The sequence below is a fragment of the Strongylocentrotus purpuratus genome, unplaced genomic scaffold (genome assembly GCF_000002235.5).
Source record: "Strongylocentrotus purpuratus isolate Spur 01 unplaced genomic scaffold, Spur_5.0 spur5_scaffold_13, whole genome shotgun sequence".
Taxonomy (NCBI): domain Eukaryota; kingdom Metazoa; phylum Echinodermata; class Echinoidea; order Camarodonta; family Strongylocentrotidae; genus Strongylocentrotus; species Strongylocentrotus purpuratus.
Window position 1 is genome coordinate 7,185,513 of NW_022145598.1, and position 22,585 is coordinate 7,208,097.

A 22,585-nucleotide genomic window follows, 5' to 3' on the forward strand; every position below is an offset into this window, starting at 1 on the left:
AAATTATTACCCCGGCTTTTAACATGGTTGCCATTACGGCCCTCTGGCATTTCAAGGAATTAATCCCACCAGGTATCCATTTACCTCATCTGGGTCGAGTGTGGCAAATGTAGATTAATATCTTGCCAAAGGACATTAGTGCCATGGCGGGACTTGAACCGCGGACCTTATGAACTACAGTCCGGTGACATATCCACTCGACCACGACACCTCTACTTTAATGTGCTGTAATGTCCATGTTTATTGCAGGTTTTCGATGGCTAAGGGAGTAGCAGGACATGTGGCATCCACAGGAGACATTCTCAACATCCCTGATGCATATCAAGATGAGAGATTTAACAGGTACAGTATTAGGAGAATAATCGTCACAACCATTATAATGGTAATGATAATGATAGTAACGTTGGTAAATACTAATCCTGTTTACATGAAGTACTGATACTTGTAGTCATTGCATAGTATTCGTACACCTGTAAATTTAAATGTACTTTAATTGGCAAGATTTGGATAAAGGCTATTTTAATTACTATGCAATTACCCCAAAACAGGCCTATTAAACTGTACTGTCATTTTATTTGCTACAGTATATGCATCAATATGCATACTTGTTCATTGTCCCTTTTATAACAATTTGTCTTACCGGTATGTACTAACTGATACAAACAAATGTGATTGAGTACCAAAGCTCTGTAGTTGCTCATAAAGAGAAAATACAAAGAATTAAAAACTAAATCATGGAAGAGTTTCATGAGGATGGTTGTAATACTGGTTTGAAAGTTCTGTTTGTCTGACGTATACGACATAGTTATCACTAAAACTACAGCTACTGGCGATCAGAAAATTGGCGGCATACTTCAGTCTGCCTATTTGTGTTAGAGGAAGATGTCTGAACTTTGGAAATCAAAACTGTTACAAGCAACTTTACTTTTGAATGTGATATAAGAACTTTCAAGCTAAGAATTAAAAGCATTTTCTCATTTTGTTTTCTTGACCAATGACAGAGAGGTTGACCTGCAAACTGGATATGTCACCAAGACCATCTTGTGTATGCCTATCTACATCAGAGGAAAGTGAGTAGACACAAAGAATGTTTTTTGTTTGTAGGGTTATTTTACCTGACTGCTAAGAAAGCATGTGTCTGCTTGTAAGTTAGCAACCAGGGGACCGACAGCTTTATGCTCTTCTGCGAGGGACTTGGTAATGAGGATTAATGCTTTACAAAGGGTAATTAATGGCGGATCTTGGCTTTTTGAGCATCCAAGATCATGAATACCCTGTTCCTACAACAACTTGCATGCATGCTCTTTCTTGTTTTCAATGACAAGATCAAGCACGCAGTCTTTATTTGCTGTGTGGAATCCAAATTTGTTTTCTGTAAAATGATTGAAACTCCTCCAAGGAAGCCTAACATTCTCAGCTGTTGTCCTAATGGCGGACTGATAAACATTAATAAGCCAGAATGAGTCTTGAGAGCTGAGGTATTTGTTTCTAGTTCATCATGACTGTGCCATAGAACAGCGATGGCCTGGTGATAGAGTCGCTGCCCGGCAAGCAGTACTGTAGATGGCTGGTTTAGACCTCCCTGGTTCCCACAACAAAAATCAACTTGTTTTCAATTACAAGATCGAGCACGCTGTTTTTATTTGTTGGGTGCAAGCCCCTCCCCCCCCAAAAAAAAATTCTTACAACAATTGTAGCTCAAAGGTTTGATAGTTAGTATCTCAATAAAATCCCCTGTGAAATTGATGTTGTCGGTACGTTTGATCTGCCTTGCAGATAAAATCTATGATCGAGCTGTGTCATCTACATTATTCATTTATAAAGTCTTCTGCTTCTGGAGGCAAAATTAATATTCGAGGGGGATTACATTTAACTGCTACATACTGGACCTTCCTGTTAATGGCAGGGATATTTTTGCCGAAAAATTGATGTGCTACATGTATATGAAATGGGCATGTTTCTTCTGAGGGTAAAATTGATATTCAAGGGACATTACATTTAATTGCTGTTTTCATAGATTCAATGTGCTATATGAAATAGGCATGTTGCTTCCGAAGGCAAAATTGATGTTCAAGGGGAGTTACATTGAATTGCTATGTACTGGACCTTCCTGTTTAATAATGGGAGCGATATTTGTTTGCAAAAGATTCAATGTACTATATGAAATGGGTATGTTGGAACAAAATTGAACTATATATGTTCACATTGCAGCAGATTTTGTTCATTATGGTAAACAAAAGCATGTAAGAAAGAAAGATTCTGCCATGTGTGAATACACTGGATAACACCTCCCTAAACCAATTCTTTGTCTTGGCAGTGTGATAGGTGTTGTTCAGATGGTAAACTGAAAGCATGTAAGAAAGAAAGATTCTGCTATGTGTGAACACACTGAATAACACCTCCCTAAACCAATTCTTTGTCTCGGCAGTGTGAAAGGTGTTGTTCAGATGGTAAACAAAAGCATGTAAGAAACAAAATGCCATGTGTGAACACACTGAATAACACCTCCCTAAACCAATTCTTTGCCTTTGCAGTGTGATAGGTGTTGTTCAGATGGTAAACAAAAGCATGTAAGAAAGAAAGATTCTGCTATGTGTGAACACACTGAATAACACCTCCCCAAACCAATTCTTTGCCTTTGCAGTGTGATAGGTGTTGTTCAGATGGTAAACAAAAGCATATAAGAAAGAAAGATTCTGCCATGTGTGAATACACTGAATAACACCTCCCTAAACCAATTCTTTGTCTTTGCAGTGTGATAGGTGTAGTTCAGATGGTAAACAAGAAGCATGGTCTGTTCACACGAGCGGATGAACAAGCATTTGAAACGTTTGCAGTCTACTGTGGTCTGGCATTGCATCATGCAAAGGTTAGTGTTGTAAAAGGATTCATATGCAGTGCATATTTTTGATATGAAGTTACAAAACATAATTTTAGAATTACGATTAAATATGAACATGACCAATTGATGAAAATGGCACAATGATTCATATAGAGGGTCTACAGTGCATATTTTGGATATTAAGTTGCAAACATAATTTTAGAATTATGATTAAATATGAACATGACCAATTGATGAAAATGGCATAATGAAATTATAAACTCTAGACTTGTATACAAAGGAATCTGTATATGTATATGTTTGTACAAAAATATAGTGAATTATGAAATTGATAGATGGTTGATACGAGACATGCCAGTACACGGACTGTACAATGTATACTACATGATCGTCTACATGTACCGTGCATGATTAATTAGCAGTTGGGCATTAAAACAAAAAAGCTGCCAACTTCTAGTTTGTCATACTAGTGATGTACATGTATACAGATGTTTTTACCTACGTATTGAGGGGTCAGTGACACAAAGACATAACTTCATTTTGGTCATTTTGAGAAAAAGTGGTTTATGTGTCACTGAGCACTTTGGCCTTAAGAAGTTAACTAGCCATCGACTTCAATTGGGTGTTGGGTGGAGTTAAGTCTATGTGTTTTCTGGAAAGCCCACATTTTTCTTAACATTTTGATATCAAATACTCATTTTGGCAAAATATGGAGTTATGTCTTTGTGTCACTGAACCCTCAATATATGACTTCAGTAGATGTAAACATACTATGATTTTATATGTTTGTAATTTTGATTAACTTTTAAAAGATTATGTTAGAATTTCTTTACTTCAATCAATATGTTGGCTGCTCAGCTAAATGACACACCTGATGAACAGCCTATAATTATATTGACAACAATATAAATAATATACAGTAAGCTTGCGGGTGCACCATGTGAGAGAGAGGGAGGATTGAGGAGTCCTGAAAAGTACTCTCGGTAATCTTTCTTGAGGGTGTGTAGTCCTGAAAAGGAATGTTGGTGTAGTATATAAATAATGTATAATTTTTCTTATCTTAGGTAGATATGAAAATACATGAATATAATCTGTTTTTGTTGTTAAAATAAGAGTGATGATAATGACACTGACTAGGATCAATATGAAATTGTGAATCTGACTTTGATTAAGGCAGGCTGAATCCAGTACATATTCATATTTAAAAAGAATAAGTAATTTGATAACATTGAAATAGCCATCACCAACGGTTATTTCATACATTCCTAGTATATTTTTATACTCATCAGTGTTATTATACAATAAGAAGTTTAAAAAAAAAAACTCATTATTTGATACAAAATTAAAACTACATGTTCCTTGTTTTTTAAGTGTTCCAAGATTGGATTGTAACCATAGTAGACATATTCTGTATATTATACAGTATATGTCATTTAAAAGAAAGTTATTACTAGCCCCTGTAGGTTTTAAAAACTGTTAATTGTCTTTCTATGCCAATAAAAATGGAAACAGTAAATTAAATATTACAGTTTATTTTACACCTCTTTAGTAGATGTAAACCAATTCAAGGAATTATATTTAAGCAGTAAATCGTATATCTTTTCAAAATGAACAAATCTTTGTTCATTATTTGCATTGTGCCCAAGTGAGAGGTTTTTTTTACTCTCATTAAGCTGAAATAATGTAAAGGTAAACTTTGATAATGTGTAAAAAAGGGTAGTGAATTTCATCTTGACTGTTTTTGCAAATGAAAATAATGGCGAACAGACATTTCATTTCACACTTTTTTTTTACCTATATAATGATCAAAGATTCATTCATTTTACTGCTAAAATATAATCCCTTGAATTTGTTTATATATACTTAGAAGTGTAAAATATATTGCAATATTTCATTTACTTTTTCCATTTTTATTCAGATATCAATAAATAATTTTTAAACTGTATCACTGTAGTGATAGAAATACAGGTGTACTATGAAATTCAATGAATTTAGTTTGAGTTATGCTGTCTACCCATAAAAAATTAAAAATACCTTGCATTCTCCTTCTATTTCAGTTGTACGACAAGATCCGTCGGTCAGAACAGAAGCACAAGGTAGCTCTGGAAGTATTGAGCTATCATGCTATGTGTGTGGATAATGAGTTCAAGGGGCTCAGGAACATGCCTCTTCCAGACCCTATGCCTGACATAGCAAGGTAAACTAAAACCCTTCTGGGCCCCGACTCATAAAGAATTGATATCAATCGTACTATGTACATAAGAGATAGGAGACTGCAAACTTGCAAACTTGCGATTGATTGGAAGAGTTACGATTGATTTGAATTAATCGTAACTCTTTGTAAGACGGTGCCCTCTTGCCACAGGCACCTCAAAGCACCATAAATTTTGATGTGTATGTATCTGTAGTACATGCACCTACCATACCTCACATTTAATGTATTGGCTTGTATTAGACTGATATGATGAGTTGAAGGACCACTTTATAATGCATTTTAGCCAATTATGGCTTACTGTTTAATACAACTCGAATGAAACACAATATTAATGTGCAGGCTAGGAGTGAACCCTTAACTTCTAAATTCAAGGCCAAGTTAATAAACCACTAGTCCACATCACTTTGACAAATCATTGATAACGATATACATTTACATATCTATGTTTAATGTACCTTTCATGTAGTAATAATTATAATAATAATATTCAGTTTTTTTATAGCGCATAATACGTTATGAAATAACATCTCTATGCACTTCCAAAGAGATTTGGAAATTATTACCCTAGCTTTAGCTCCAGCAGCCGTTATCAGCGCACAGTGCATTTCAAGGAATTATCCTACCAGGTACCCATTTACCTCACCTGGGTTGAGTGTAGCAAAGGTAGATTAATGTCTAATGTAACGCACATGATGTTCAGGTACATGTACATGTATCTTATTTCTCTCCTTTTCTTTGTTCGATTCCTCAGATATGACTTCTCACCTTGGGGTCTGGATGAAGAAGCCAAACCTCTCTATGTTCTGTGTATGTTCAAGGACATGTTTGAACTTAACAAGTGAGTCGTCACCACCATCTTGATTGTCTTTTCATCATCGTAAGACACCACCAACAACAACACCATCACTATAGAACATCTATTCCTCTCACCATCTTAAAGGAGCCAAAGCACTAAAAAGCGGACCTATTTTTGCAATATATTTGCTGAAAATTAATTTTCATTTTTGTCTTCTTTCACTATGTCTTATGACTTGGATCCAATGTCACTGCTGAAGATGTCACAGCTAAATGTATATCCACACTCTTTCAAAACATAGGATTTGTGAATACCTAGAATTGCCATTATGTAGTTCTTATATTCAAACTTGATGAATCTATTGGTAGTGAGGCTTTTTCTTCTGACAGATGTCTTGAGGAATCTCATTTTCCCACCTTTTTAGATAGATCATCATTCTCCTGGTACTAAAGAGTATTACAGATGGTTATCTGCTACATGTAGGTGCAGACTTTAAATTCATATTCCTTTTTTAACTCTTAACTAGTTGAATCATTGTCTTAGAAATTAGAAATATCACTCAGACTAAAACGCACACATCAGATGTGGGTCCCACCTGAGTAACTGTTTTAAGTTTTAAGTTGTCTGTTTTGAGAATAGAAAATAACAAATATATGTACCTTCTTATCTCAACATTCATTGTGTTCAATTGCAATCACTCTTTTAAATGCATAGTACATCTTTTATTTTTTCAATGCCGCTACCTTTAAATCATTTTGTTAGCATCTTATCTTGATTTTCATTTATTCGCCATCGCTCCTTTGTCTTAATGTTATTATATACGATTTCTCTTTTAACCTATATTTCTGTCACCTTCATTAAACTTACATGTGTCTTCCATCTCATGAACTTCATCTGTTCCATTCGCCATGAGTACTTTATCTTACGTGTACTTATACATCTTTTCTATTCTCAATCACTCCTTTAGCTTATCTTCAAATTGTGAATTGAATATGAAAACTTATACAGAATCACTTAATTCTCATATTCCTCCTTTTTATTTTAAGTTTAATGTTCTTATTCACCATAACTTCTTAACATATGTATCATCTTACCTTAAATTGCAACTCAAAATTCACCATCTTTATTCACCATCACACTTTTATCTTGGATCCATTTGACTCACCACCACTGCAGAAATTTATCTTCTACTTCTTCTCATTCATTAACCACCGTTCTCTGTAACTTACTTACCTTTCATCGAATTCAAAATTGCATCTTTTTTCCAGTTCACTATCACTCCTTCTATCTATCTTACCTCTTTTTCATCCACTATCACTCCTTTCACTTGCATGTGTCGCTCATGTTATCTTCTATTTCATCTCTTCCATTCACCAACACTCTTCTCAGTTACCTTCCACTTAATCTTATCTTGCATCTGGTTCATTCACTGTTACTCTTTTTTACTTATCTTCCACTTAATCTAGACATGCATCTTGTCCATTTAGCATCACTCTTTTTACTTATCTTTGCCTCAATCTTGACTTGGATCTGGTTTATTTACCACCACTCTTTTTACTTATCTTCCACTTATTCTTATAATAATAATACATTACATTTATAATGCTCCTAATACAATGTTTCTAAGCGCAAGAGAAAGAAGAAAGAATAAGGAAGGAAAAGGGAGAAATACTAAAGGAACATGTTAAAAACATTGAATTACAAGTAAACGGCAAAGAAGAATATGACATTACATTACACAAAATAAGGACTGCATTGAAATTGATTGCATCTTGTTCATTCACCCTCACTCTTCTCACTTGTCTTTCACTTAATGATATCTGGCATCTTGTTCATTCACTGTCAATCTTCTTACTTAAATTCCACTTTTGACTTGCATCTTCTTTATTTACCATCACTCCTCTAACTTATCTTCCTTTGAATCGTATCTTGCATCTTCTTCATTCACCATCACTCTTTTCACTTATCTTCCACTTAATCTTGACTTGCAACTTCTTTATTTACCATCACTCTTCTTACCAATCTTCAACTTAATCTTGACTTGCATCTTCTGTATTTACCGTCACTCTTTTTACTTATATCCACTTAATCTTGACTTGCGTATTCTTTGTTTACCATTACTCTTTTTACTTATCTTCTACTTAATCTTATCTTGCATCATCTTCATTTACCATCTCTCTTATCTTTCGCTTAATCTTATCTCGCATCTTCTTCATTTACCATCACTCTTTTTACTTATCTTCTACTTAATCTTGACTCGCATCTTCTTCATTTACCATCTCTCTTCTTACTTATCTTTCACTTGATCTTATCTCGCATCTTCTTCATTTACCATCACGCTTTTTACTTATCTTCCACTTTATCTTGACTCGCATCTTCTTCATTTACCATCACTCTTTTTACTTATCTTCTACTTAATCTTGACTTGCATCTTCTTCATTTACCATCTCTCTTCTTACTTATCTTTCACTTAATCTTATCTCGCATCTTCTTCATTTACCATCCCTCTTTTTACTTATCTTCTACTTAATCTTGACTTGCAAGTTATTCATTCACCATCACTCTTCTTACTTATCTGCCACTTAGTCTTGACTTGCATTTTATTTATCCACTGTCACTCTTCTTCACTTATCTCTCACTTAATGTTATCTGGCATCTTGTTCATTCACCATCAATCTTTTTACTCTTATTCCCCTCAATTTTATTTTGCATCTGGTTTATTTACCATCACCTTTTACTTTTCTATCACTTAATCTTATCTTGCAACTGATTCATTCACCGTCACTCTTTTTGCTTATCTTCCACTTACTAATCTTGGCTTGCATCTTGTTCACTCACCATCACTCTTGTTCTCATTGGTATTGAACACAGTCCACCACCCGGCCATCCTGACCATCAACAAAGGTATTCAACCAGAGAAGTAGAAGAAATTCAATCTTCAAAACCCTCTTTTTTTGCAGTTTGTGTGGTTTTAGAAAAATTACCTCATTTTGATTTCACTTGTCAGAGACCTGTAAGCTTTATAATTTTTCAAAATGTAGCAGGAATATTAAGTAAACTCAGAAAGGGAATTCAGCAGGAATTCAGCTCATGTACAATTTAAATGATAATATGAAAAGTAGTTAACCCCTGGTATTACTTTTGGAGATAGATAATTGGCAGTCTAATCTTTCATGAAATAAAAACCTTGTTCTTAATGCAGCAGATAGTACAGATGCATGTTTACTACACACAATGTTGCATTTTTTAAAATTAAGATTTTTTTTTTTTTTTTTTTTTTTTTTGGGGGGGGGGGGGGTAAAATAGGAAAAACAATAGCATGGTCTTTAAGCATAATAGAATGATTTACTTTTAGATTAAATATCTTTACCTGGCTTATTTCTAATCATATTTTCGTGAGCCCCTTAATTAACAATGTTCACAGGCAGGTTAAAATATAGCTAATTGCCTTGAAGAATCAGGTCTCTGAAATTTTGCAATATATAAGCAGTTGTCATTAGAAACTAACATAGTTTACAAAGTAGAATAGAGCTTTGAAATATGATTCAGTGTGGTAATGCCGTGACTAACATATTGATACAGATTCATGTAACCCCCGTCTAAAGATTTTATTGGACATATAGTGATTCTAGGATAAGCAGATAAGCAGACGTCTGACCAGCCCTTGGCCCTGCCAATATGTTCCATTTCATTTGTTTATTTCCATGTGAAGATAAAAACAATATTAAATATTCTTCAAAATATGAACTTATATAATATAATGAGATATCTGAAGGGGGGATCATATAAAGCACATAAATGGCTTGTTAAAAACAACTTTTTTGCACTTGCATTATCAATAATGACTTCTTTTGAATCTCTGCACTCATACCCGTCTCTGCATTTTTAAGTTTCCACTCTTGTTTAGATAAATGGTCTAACCTGTCTATAGCGACCGCCCAAGGGAAACACAAAAAACAATCTTTGTAGACAGGTTCCTTTAGTACATGTTTCAATGAGAAACAATTATTAAGGGAAACAAAAAATGTGATCTTAAGATTATATGCTTGTAATCTTTAAAAATGTGCTAATTTAAAACTGGTTTAGGCTACTTTTTTATTGAGTTTTTGGTATTAACCTCTATATTCTGCACAAATTATGTAAGAAATAGTATCAATGAAAAGAATTCATTCACAAGTTAAAATGGGTATTGTATGATTTCACAAATTTATTTATACATTTTGTTCCAGAATTACAGTAATTTGGTAGGAACAAGGAAGTTGCAACAAGATATTCATAAAGGAAAAGAGCAATTCATTCAATTACCCCATCCCTCTTTTACAAACTTTCAAGTGAACCAAATGGATCACTAACTCCTAAAAAAGAATACTAATGCTATTATACCCAGTTTAAACAGCTTTTCCCGTTTGAACCAGACCAAGAATACAGTAACTCCATGCATATATTTAATTTTACTTTTTGCCGAGCACATTATTTTGAGATGCTCTTAGAAGCTAAATATCTGCAGAAGAGCATGTAGTTCTTATTTTCATTTTTTTATTGAGATGACTTAGTTTTTGTTTTGTTGATTTGCTTTTTTAGCAAAATAGATTTTGCGCTTGTCTATTTTTAAACAGTCCTCAGACCCCCACCCCCCCCCCCCACCATCACCTCACAGAAAAAACTGAAATGAAATGAAATAAAAATTAAAAAAACCATTTGTTTTTTTATACCATTATTCAGATTCTTTTAATTTATCGAGTCCACATTCCACCAACCCGCTTGATTCATTCTTGAACTGAATGATATAAATAGAATAATATAATTGTTGAAAACTATGAAACATGTTTATTAATGAGCTTGAGAGTAAATATTTCATAATCCATTTGTCTGGTGGAGGCTTTTTTTTTTTTTAATTCTTTACAGAACTGGATATTTTATTTGTATTGCAAATATTTGATCTTCTGAAACTAACCTAACAACTTTGCTTTATTCTCAAAGATTAAAGTCATATATATGGATTTAGAATATGCATGCTCGATTGTGTTTATAATGAAATGGCAACTGTCTGTTTGGTTTGGGCTTGTGGTTAATCGTACTATTAATAATTATCTTTCTTTCTTTGTTCATAATTAGAAGTGAAAAACAATTTTAGATTGCATAATGATTTGATGTTGTCTTACATGTAAGAGTAGGAAAATAGATGTGCCAAGATATCAGTTCATAAATGATGAAAAACAATTTGGGCTTCCCTAGCCAATTTTCTTTGGTTGAATATTTATATTGTAAATGATTTTTATGGATATCTCGAACTTGGAAAGGTAAGTACAAAATGATGTAAATATACAGACATATACTTAAATTGTTAATATCTAAGAAAGCGGAGTAGAAGTGTGAAACTCACACTTTTCTCTTTTTGATAAGAGAGATATGAAATGCAAGTTGATAAGTGCTTGATAGTTTTGTTAAAGCCTAGTAGTATGATATTCATATTATAAACATTAAATATACTTACATGTATCCCCTGAAGTATATGTATCAATCTTCGAACCTTAACATGCAATCTGTGAAACAGTCGTGGAAAATATCATCAGAGCATATGCCATACAATTCATTTAGTGTCCCATTATACAGACAGTGAAAATCATATTAAAAAGAAAATACATTAAATCATGTTTTAAAAGGATTTATGAACATAGTCTGAGCTGGAAGTATTTGTGATGCACAACAAATCTCTATTCTGTGCAGGAGGGGCAGATCTAAAAATAATTATGAAAAAGGGTCAGATTTCCAAGAAATAGTTGACAAGCCCCCCCTCCCCCCCGACCAAAAATATTAATTGATCAACGCATTTCCTTTCTTGTTTTTAGTCAAAAGTTAGAAGGGGATATGACATCTTATTTTTGGCCTTAAAGTATGTTTGTAATTTAAGTATGTCAAATGTTTTTTGAAAAGTGGGAGGGGCCAGTTGACCCCCTCCCTCTCCCACTTCCCTCATCCACCAGTGCTGTAAAGAGTATCCAATATCTTTCCAATGTTCTTTTTAGGTTTGACTATGATGAGCTGTGTCGTTTCATCTTAACGGTGAGGAAGAACTACCGCAGAGTGCCCTACCATAACTGGACCCATGCCTTCTCCGTCGCTCACAGTGTATACACCATGATCATGACGGGGCAAGGACAAGTCTTTAATCCATTAGAGGTAACATTAGTGCTTTCTTCTTAAAGGGAGTGTAGCTTGGCAAATACTGGTTAACGCCATCTACATCTTCTTTTGGACAACTGCACTTAAACAAATGGACTTGATTAACGGTAGTCAGCGACTTAACCTCTACAGTCTACATGGTCAGCGTTCACGAAACAGACCGAAGTTCCCCTCACACTTCGGTTTCACATATGTTGCACGCACGTGATTGCTGCGGTCTGGTCGTCCATAGTCGTATTATACCCGATTGGCCCCAAGTCAGGCCACAGGAAAGACACATAGTTTCATCAGGCTACACTCCCTTTAACCCATTCAAGTTTAGAAGTTTTGAAAAGTTTAAATAGATAGGTGTTGCTTTGTAGCATTGGCTTCATTGGCTCCGGATTTTGGCCTAAGTGTGAAACATTATTCCTATAATTTACTCTTCCATTGTTTAGGACAAATACAAATTTATTGTGAATGAACTAGTGTGAATAACAATCACAAAATGACTAACAAAATAAGCTAATTTGTATATTGCCAATTTACAGTTTCTAATCATTTTTCAATTAAATTGCTCTTATTTATGAAGGGCACAATGTCCATTAAAAGCACATTTACTCAGATTTCTCTGTGACTATTGCTCATTCTGCACATTTGGTATGTTTATTTCATATACTTCTGGATCTAAAGATCTTATGTTTTGTTGACATTTTATTTACATTCCACTTGCCTAAACCTTACCATTAAAACGATGCCTACTGGTATTCACAATTATTTTGAAAGATGTTTCTTGGAATAAAGCTTTATTGCAAGTATTCAAATTTGTCTTTGACTTTAAATGCTAACCCCAAGAATTTTAGAATTTTGCATGTCCACAGGTCAGATGATATTGTATTTAATGCATCGTAATTGCTTCCCTTTTACCCTTTGTTCAACCTTTGACCCTATGTTCGACCTTTGACACTATGTTCAACCTTTGATGCTATGTTCAACGTTTGACCTTATGTTCAACCTTTGACCCTATGTTCGACCTTTAACCTCCTCCAGGCCTTGGCTCTGTTTGTAGCCTGTCTGTGCCATGATCTTGATCATCAGGGTAAGAACAATGCTTTCATGGTGAACACAGCATCACCCCTACTGTATATTCAACCTTTGACCCTATGTTTAACCTTTGACCCCCTCCCCTCCAGGCCTTGGCTCTGTTTGTAGCCTGTCTGTGCCATGATCTTGATCATCGGGGTAAGAACAATGCTTTCATGGTGGACACAGCATCACCCTTAGCATCAGTGTACTCTACCTCAACCATCATGATTACAGCTTTCCTTTGACCCTATATTCAACCTTTGACCCTGTGTTTAACCTTTGACCCCCTCCAGGCCTTGGCTCTGTTTGTAGCCTGTCTGTGCCATGATCTTGATCATCGGGGTAAGAACAATGCTTTCATGGTGAACACAGCATCACCGTTAGCATCCGTCTACTCTACCTCAACCATGGAACATCATCACTTCAACATGACCATCACAATCCTTCAGGTAGGCATGTCTGAATTTTTTTATTTTTAAATTTTTTTTACATACTGCATGTCCAACAACCCGCCCTAAAATGTTGACTTGATCACAAATTCAACAGAAAACTTTCAATAATAATTACCTATGTCAAATAAACATGTAACTTCATCTCTCCTCCCTACGTTTTCTTACTTCACCTTTTCCTATTTCCCTTTGCCTGTATGTTTAGTGTTTAATGTGATTTTTGTTTTGTTAAATTAAGTTTGTTTTGTATCTCATGTTTATTGTATGTATATTTCTTTATGTATTGGGCACCCCATTAATCAAGCCTTGGCTTTTAGGGGCAACCTGACCATTTATACTGTATAAATAATATTCTTATAAAGAATGAAATGCCGATAATACTGAAATAACAATAAAAACATACCTATATTTGTATATAAACTATATGTACTAATATGGAGGAAAAAAAACAGCATGAGAAATGGACATTTCTGCATTGGAAGTGTGTCGCCCGTGGGTGTAATCTTTGTTTTAATGAATTCCTTTTCTTTGCCATCATGGTTTCTTTTTTGGTTGCACGAGGTTGGCAGCTCTGCTTTCATAGCTTTTCATCTCTTCCATTTACCATCACTCTTTATACTTATCTTCCACTTAATCTTGACTTATCCCTACACTCCAGAATGATGGTCATAACATCTTCAAGCACCTCTCCTCAGAGGAATACAAGCAAGTCCTGGGTGATATCAGACATGCTATCCTAGCTACCGACCTCGCCCTCTTCTTCCCTAACAAAGCCAAGCTCAAGAAGATTGTGGAGGAGAAGAACTTCTCATGGGATAACCAGGAACACAGGTAAGAAAGGAGGGGCAAGAGAAAGAGGGAGGGAGGGAGTCAAATCATTGTTTGTTGGAATATCAATTCCAACATTAAACCATGGGTGATTTGAAGCCATTACCTTCGTACCCCTTGGATGAATTTTCTTTTAATAAAATTCTAAAAAGCTGCTGTAAAGGATCCCTCCGTTGCACTATATGGTCCATATAAAAGGCCTAAAGTGTAATATTTGATCAAGCCAAATCAGGCCAAGTTTTTTTTTTACTTTAAAGAGAAAAAAATCACAAACACCTCTAACTTACTGATATTTTCATGGACATGTAACTAGTAGCTTTTCAAAATTGTGCCTGGAAAAAAGGTTAACATTTCAATTGATGAAATCAACTAAGAAATAATCTTCTAGGATTTTTTTTCAAGGGGGGGGGGGGTGCAAGAGTTAAAAATAACCCCCCCCCCCCCCTGGAAAAAAAGATGCAAAAGCTTTTTTATGCTAGCAACGAAAGGAAGTGCATTATTGTTCAAATTGCAACAAAGAATCCCTGTAAAAATCAAAGAATGAATTTAATGATATATTTTTGTATGCATTTTTATTGCTTCGTATCATACTGTTTATTCTTAAGTTGATTTTCAAATGAGTTGCAAATCTAAAATATTCTGAGCTTCCAGAGTTATGAGGGTAAAGAGCTTCAAGTCATGCATGGAAATGTAGTGGGTTTTAAATAATGCTAATACTTTTGACAGAAAGGTGAATTTTTCCAAGTGGTTACAATTTTAGATGTGAGAAAGATGCTTGATGAGAGATCAAACTCATTTGAATGGAGTGGTTGAAAGTTTCACTTTCTTTACAGTTTCACGGTTTCTTTACGGGTTAGTGTGACCCCTGTGTCAAAAAGGGGTGTTGTGAGATGCAAGAATTTGTGAGATGCAAGAATGGGTGATATCAAGATGACTGGTGGTATAGATGAGGTGCTATGAGGGTAAGGAGGGGTGATATCAAGATGACTGGTGGTATGGATGAGGTGCTATGAGGGTAAGGAGGGGCGATATCAAGATGACTGGTGGTATGGATGGGGTGCTATGAGGGTAAGGAGGGTTGATATCAAGATGACTGGTAGTATGGATGGGGTGCTATGAGGGTAAGGAGGGATGATATCAAGATGACTGGTGGTATGGATGGGGTGCTATGAGGGTAAGGAGGGGTGATATCAAGATGACTGGTGGTATGGATGAGGTGCTATGAGGGTAAGGAGGGGTGATATCAAGATGACTGGTGGTATGGATGGGGTGCTATGAGGGTAAGGAGGGGTGATATCAAGATGACTGGTAGTATGGATGGGGTGCTATGAGGGTAAGGAGGGGCGATATCAAGATGACTGGTGGTATGGATGGGGTGCTATGAGGGTAAGGAGGGATGATATCAAGATGACTGGTGGTATGGATGGGGTGCTATGAGGGTAAGGAGGGGTGATATCAAGATGACTGGTGGTATGGATGAGGTGCTATGAGGGTAAGGAGGGGTGATATCAAGATGACTGGTGGTATGGATGGGGTGCTATGAGGGTAAGGAGGGGTGATATCAAGATGACTGGTGGTATGGATGGGGTGCTATGTTGGTAAGGAGGGTGATATCAAGATGACTGGTGGTATGGATGGGGTGCTATGAGGGTAATAAGGAGGGGTGATATGTATGGATGGGGTGCTATGAGGGTAGGGAGGGGTGATATCAAGATGACTGGTAGTATGGATGGGGTGCTATGAGGGTAAGGAGGGGTGATATCAAGATGACTGGTGGTATGGATGGGGTGCTATGTTGGTAAGGAGGGTGATATCAAGATGACTGGTGGTATGGATGGGGTGCTATGAGGGTAATAAGGAGGGGTGATACAGTACACGCCGAAAATCTCCGCAACACGATTACACGATTTATTTTTAGGATTACACGGTTTACACGATTCACCTGAATCGTGTAACTGTGTAATCGTGTAAATTTACACGATTGAAGAATGTCGCTCTGAATCGTGTAATCGTGTAAATAGTTAAGTGCATTGGTCGGATGATTCGACCAGCTGTAACAATCGTGTAACTGTGTAATCGTGTAAATTTACACGATTGAAGAATGTCGCTCTGAATCGTGTAATCGTGTAAATAGTTATTAGGGTTATAAGGGCATTGGTAGAACGATGCGACAAGCTGCAACAATCGTTAAATCTTATCCTGCTTACACCAATTGCTTTATACACAACTTACCTTCAGTGTACATCAGTTAATTACTGTACTTTATATTCGTGTATAAACCTCAGCACTTTCCACTAACATGTATCGTATACTAATCCGTGAGACAAGGTAGGAAAACGTCAGAAACAGGAAGACATGATAGATGAAATAGTAAAGGAAAAAAGATAGCTACGAGAAGGGAACATATAAAAGGAAAATGAGGGTTGAAAGGCACGATAAAGATAAACAGAAAAAAAGAGAGAAAAAGGGGAAAACTAAAAAGTTGACCGGAAGAAAAGAAAGAGTGAAATAGAGTGATAAAAAAAGAAGGGCGAAACCTAGTAAAATTAACAGAAATGAGAAGGCTATGAAACGGAGAGGAAAAGAGACAAATTAATAAGGTAAGAGGGGAACATAATGAAGGAAAGAGAGGCGAGAAAGATATGGGGGAATGGAAAGATATTGAAAGAAAGAGAGAGAGTGAGAGAGAGAGAAAGATAAAAAAAAAAAAAGCTTTAGTTGAAAGAAAAGGGGCACCGATCAGATTTTAATAGGGGCATTTATCGGAGTTGAGGGGGCATTTATCAAAAGTGAAGAGGGGCACTTCTCGTACTTAAAGAGGGATACTTACTAGAGATTAAAAGGACACTAATGAGAATGGAAAATGGACACTTATTGTAAAGGAAAATAGGAACTCGTCGAAGGAAAAGGGGTGTGTGTCAAAAGAAAAGGAGCACTTATCAGAGTTGAAAAGGGGAAGGGGCACTTTTACAAATTAATAGGGACACTTGTCAAAGTAAAATAGGTACTTTTCCTACATACAAAGAGGCACTTTGGGGGAACTTGAAAAAGTGGGGGGACACTGTGCCGCTAGCTAAACGTAACTCAAAGACAGTTGGCCATTCACTTATTCTATTCATTCTCGGCTTGCAACTGTTCCCTACACTCTGTAGCCAGTGGCTTACATACTTACGTACATGTAATACCTATTGTTCAGGGGGATCCTATGTTCAAGGGGAACCCCCTGAACAATAGGTATTATGTAAGGATCTCTGCCTGTAGCTAGGGCAACGGCCTTTGTCCCCGGCGAGGGTCAATGGCAGGCCACATTCAGAGTAAGCTTCTTTTGTATGTGACAGGAAGTGTGCCCTTAAGCCTTGACCGTAGCTCTTTATACATATAGCTGAATAATGCAATGTTGTAAAAGGTAATTTACGAAAATGAGGAACGCTAAAAAAGCAATAAGTGATCAAAGTCTAAGGCCCGAATTCACAAAGGAGGTTTGTCGACAAACCTTGGTTTTCGTGCGTCATATGACGCGTTTTTACAAACCAGGTTTGTAAAATGGATAATGATTGAATACAAAAAAGTATAACGATATTCATAGTAACGAATGAGCTGGTGAACCGTAATTCTAATTGGTACAGCCTTGTAATGTAAGAGTATCACAACATACTTAATTATGTTAGCCCTCCTTTACATTTTGTAATCATTTTTACTTATTTACAACTTAGGAATAACAAAATTCCCCTTTCCTTCGTCGTTCATCGCTTTTTTCTTTTTTCTCACCGAGGATTAAATCCGAGAGTGCTTTTCGGGAAGTGGACTGATTTTTTTAACTTTCAAACATGCTATAATAAAACTAGAGACAAGACACTGCAATTAAAAATATATACAAGAGAAAGAAAGCGTAATCTTCGCTATCCCCTCGTATCGTCCACGTTGTCAACCAAGAAGTAACTTCTTGCTTTTACTGAACTAGACGTCCTTAACCTGCTCACCATTACCACTGAAAATAAATTGTAATACAATTCCAGCGAGCAATCGAATCGTGTAAATTTTGAATCGTGTAATCGTGTTGCGGAGATTTTCGGCGGGCAGATTACACGATTACACGATTCGACCTGAATTGAGGAATCGTGTAATTTTACACGATTACACGTTTACACGATTCAAATTTCGCTTCATTGGCAAAAAACGAATCGTGTAAAAATAAATGGTTACACGATTCCCGCGAGCAGTCGAATCGTGTAAATTTTGAATCGTGTAAATCGTGTTGCGGAGATTTTCGGCGTGTACTGTATGTATGGATGGGGTGCTATGAGGGTAAGGAGGGGTGATATCAAGATGACTGGTGGTATGGGTGGGGTGCTATGAGGGTAAGGAGGGGTGATATCAAGATGACTGGTGGTATGGATGGGGTGCTATGAGGGTAATAAGGAGGGGTGATATGTATGGATGGGGTGCCATGAGGGTAGGGAGGGGTGATATCAAGATGACTGGTGGTATGGATGGGGTGCTATGAGGGTAAGGAGGGGTGATATCAAGATGACTGGTAGTATGGATGGGGTGCTATGAGGGTAAGGAGGGATGATATCAAGATGACTGGTAGTATGGATGGGGTGCTATGAGGGTAAGGAGGGTGGTATCAAGATGACTGGTGGTATGGATGGGGTGCTATGAGGGTAAGGAGGGATGATATCAAGATGACTGGTAGTATGGATGGGGTGCTATGAGGGTAAGGAGGGTGGTATCAAGATGACTGGTGGTATGGATGGGGTGCTATGAGGGTAAGGAGGGTGGTATCAAGATGACTGGTGGTATGGATGGGGTGCTATGAGGGTAAGGAGGGGTGATATCAAGATGACTGGTGGTATGGATGGGGTGCTATGAGGGTAAGGAGGGTGGTATCAAGATGACTGGTGGTATGGATGGGGTGCTATGAGGGTAAGGAGGGATGATATCAAGATGACTGGTGGTATGGATGGGGTGCTATGAGGGTAAGGAGGGTGGTATCAAGATGACTGGTGGTATGGATGGGGTGCTATGAGGGTAAGGAGGGGTGATATCAAGATGACTGGTGGTATGGATGGGGTGCTATGAGGGTAAGGAGGGGTGATATCAAGATGACTGGTAGTATGGATGGGGTGCTATGAGGGTAAGGAGGGTGGTATCAAGATGACTGGTGGTATGGATGGGGTGCTATGAGGGTAAGGAGGGGTGATATCAAGATGACTGGTGGTATGGATGGGGTGCTATGAGGGTAAGGAGGGGTGATATCAAGATGACTGGTGGTATGGATGAGGTGCTATGAGGGTAAGGAGGGGTGATATCAAGATGACTGGAGGTATGGATGGGATGCTATGAGGGTAAGGAGGGGTGATATCAAGATGACTAGTTGTGTGCCCGGGAGTGGAAAATGGAATCTCAGTCAGGGGACAGTTGATTTTGGATGGATATAGGACATGGACATGTAAAGATGTGCTTAAAAGTGAGTGTTGAGAGTTATATTAATCCAGTTTTTTTTCCTATAAGAATCTTGATGAGGCCAACACCCCTAGCCTGCACCCAATCCTTATCTCCTTACGATTATGTTCTCCTTGCTTACTAACCCTGCACCTCTACCAACAACCCCACTCCTTGAACTACATACATCTCTCTCTCTCTCTCTCTCTCTCTTCTCCTCTCTCTCTCTCTTTCTCTCTTTCTCTCTCTCTCTCTTCCATGCTTGTATTGCACTGTTCTGTTGAGTTCTACTTTACACCTAGTTGGTTGGGTTTGTCGTATTCTGTACTTTATCACGATGTTTGGTGACCACTTCTTTATTCATATCACATTTTACCAGCTCTTAAAGGGAAAGCCCACTCTGACATGAAGTTAATTTGAAAGACAGTCAAAATTGAATAGAATTGAAAAGATATCAAAAAATTAAAATTTTAGATAAAGAACCCATTAATCTTTAAAGTCTTGAAAATCATGACACAAATTTGCATCTTTGATTTACTTTTCAGAATTTGATCAGAATTTGTTTATGTCAGTGCGGACTTCTCTATTTAAAGGTAGTGGCAATTGTAAGCAATAAATGGAATTCATAGCACTTGAAAAATTTGCTTCGAAATCAATTAAACATTGGTGACAACTTTACCATAGACATGCATGAAAATGAAAAAGAAGATATCCCATTGGATTAATAATTTGATAATATTCCGCTTTTATATAGCGCCCAATACATCGATACAATGATGTGTCTAAACGCTTTACAGATATATTATTACCCCGGTCATCGAATTCAAGCTTACTCGCACACAATGTATGAACATTTTCCACTCCCTGGGGAGCATTCATACATACATATATGTTAAGATCATTTGTGGATAAGTAACATCCCAAAGCAATTGATTTTGTATATAGCAAATATTTTAGGGGAAAGACATAGCAAATAATGATTTTATCTTATTTGTGTTGTCATTTAGGGGGATGGTAGTGAGTTACTGGTATCTGGAGAAAAATTTGACTCTTCCCACTACCCAAAATGTTATTCAACTCTTTATGAGATACTTTAAATCTTTATATGCCGCGAAAATAATATCCCAGTGCCACATTGTATTAATGGTGAGATAGATATATACAAAAGGCTTCAAGGTTATTAGCTGTTCCGGTTGAATGTTAATCTATACCTGCATTAAAAGCGTTGTCATGGAGCTAATCAAGACCGAAAAAATGGGTAACTTTGAAAACCCATTTTGTTGCGTAAAGTAATCCCCTCCATTGGAGCCTATTATTTTGTGCAAAATTGCACGTGTAGCAACGAGTGACCGTGCAAAGAGACTAAGAAAGCAACTGAAGTGTTAACGATATTTAGCAAATGCCACTACCTTAAAACAAGTGACGTCTTTTATGTGAGTGTGCTCTTTACTTGTATTGGGTCTTGTGTGGTTTGCTTTTTACTCTTTGTTGTGTGTTTTTTTGTCACAGAGTCCAGATTTCTCTCTCTTAATTTTTTGCATTGATTGTAGTCTCTATTCTTTGAGAAATAAAAATGTACGTATTGTCTTTTTGTGAGGAATTAAACTCAAGCAATTAACTCAAAGAACTATTATGAAAGAGAAAAAAACTATTTTATATTGACCAACAAAAATTAAAAATCAGAGGAAAAGAATTTTAAAGCACATTCAAATTGATTACCTGTGCATTCTATAAATGACAATTGTTAACATTTTAGGTACATTTTAGGTAAGCTTTCTGAGTGCCGTAATCCACAAAAAGATGGAAATTTGGACAGAATATGACTGTTTGCTGTGTACATGTATATATTTTCATCACCTTTACACATTTAATTTACCACATTCTCTCTCTCTCTCTCTCTCTCTCTCTCTCTCTCTCTCTATCTATCTATCTGGGTTCATGGGTAGCATGAAGAGTCATTTTGAAAATTCACTCAGTTCTGAGTTATATCACTCAGTTCTGAGTTATATCACTCAGTTCTAAGTTATTTCACTCAGTTCTGATTTATTTCACTCAAAGTGGTTAAAATGTGCATATTCGGCATGAAACATTCCTTCAAATTTGAATTTTGGTTTGGATTCTTTAGCTTTGTATTTCTGATGCTCTGTAAATTTATTATTAAAAAGAGAGTATCCGATTCTTGATTTAAATAATTGATTCTTTGAGTTACAAAGATTTGAAGGAGAAGTACACACAGGTTATTTCTTGTATGGGTGGCTTCATTTACATCCACATATACATGATGAAAGTTCATATTAGTTTTAATTTGAGACTGAATTGCAAATCACTCAAGTTAGTCACTTTTCTGAACAGATATTGTACAGACATCAAGATAAAGGCGTTCAAAATTCAAATTTTTATGTGAATTTCTTTTATGGTTATTTCTTGTATGGGTAGCTTCATATACATCCACATATACATGATGAAAGTTCATATTAGTTTTAATTTGAGACTGAATTGCAAATCACTCAAGTTAGTCACTTTTCTGAACAGATATTGTACAGACATCAAGATAAAGGCGTTCAAAATTCAAATTTTTATGTGAATTTCTTTTATGGTTATTTCTTGTATGGGTAGCTTCATATACATCCACATATACATGATGAAAGTTCATATTAGTTTTAATTTGAGACTGAATTGCAAATCACTCAAGTTAGTCACTTTTCTGAACAGATATTGTACAGACATCAAGATAAAGGCGTTCAAAATTCAAATTTTTATGT

The 22,585-nt window shown here is 36.3% G+C and overlaps 1 protein-coding gene across 1 annotated transcript in view; it reads left to right on the top strand.

Annotated features, from left to right (window-relative positions):
- LOC592747 (probable 3',5'-cyclic phosphodiesterase pde-5) overlaps window positions 1-22,585 on the top strand; it is a 98,861-nt gene that overhangs the window by 63,611 nt on the left and 12,665 nt on the right. Inside the window, exons 16-24 of the mRNA XM_030982796.1 lie at window positions 250-342; window positions 1,002-1,070; window positions 2,755-2,869; window positions 4,900-5,039; window positions 5,809-5,895; window positions 8,725-8,757; window positions 11,880-12,033; window positions 13,395-13,550; window positions 14,209-14,381. Of these exons, the coding sequence (XP_030838656.1) occupies window positions 250-342; window positions 1,002-1,070; window positions 2,755-2,869; window positions 4,900-5,039; window positions 5,809-5,895; window positions 8,725-8,757; window positions 11,880-12,033; window positions 13,395-13,550; window positions 14,209-14,381 (1,020 nt within the window). The remainder of the gene's footprint in view (window positions 1-249; window positions 343-1,001; window positions 1,071-2,754; window positions 2,870-4,899; window positions 5,040-5,808; window positions 5,896-8,724; window positions 8,758-11,879; window positions 12,034-13,394; window positions 13,551-14,208; window positions 14,382-22,585) is intronic.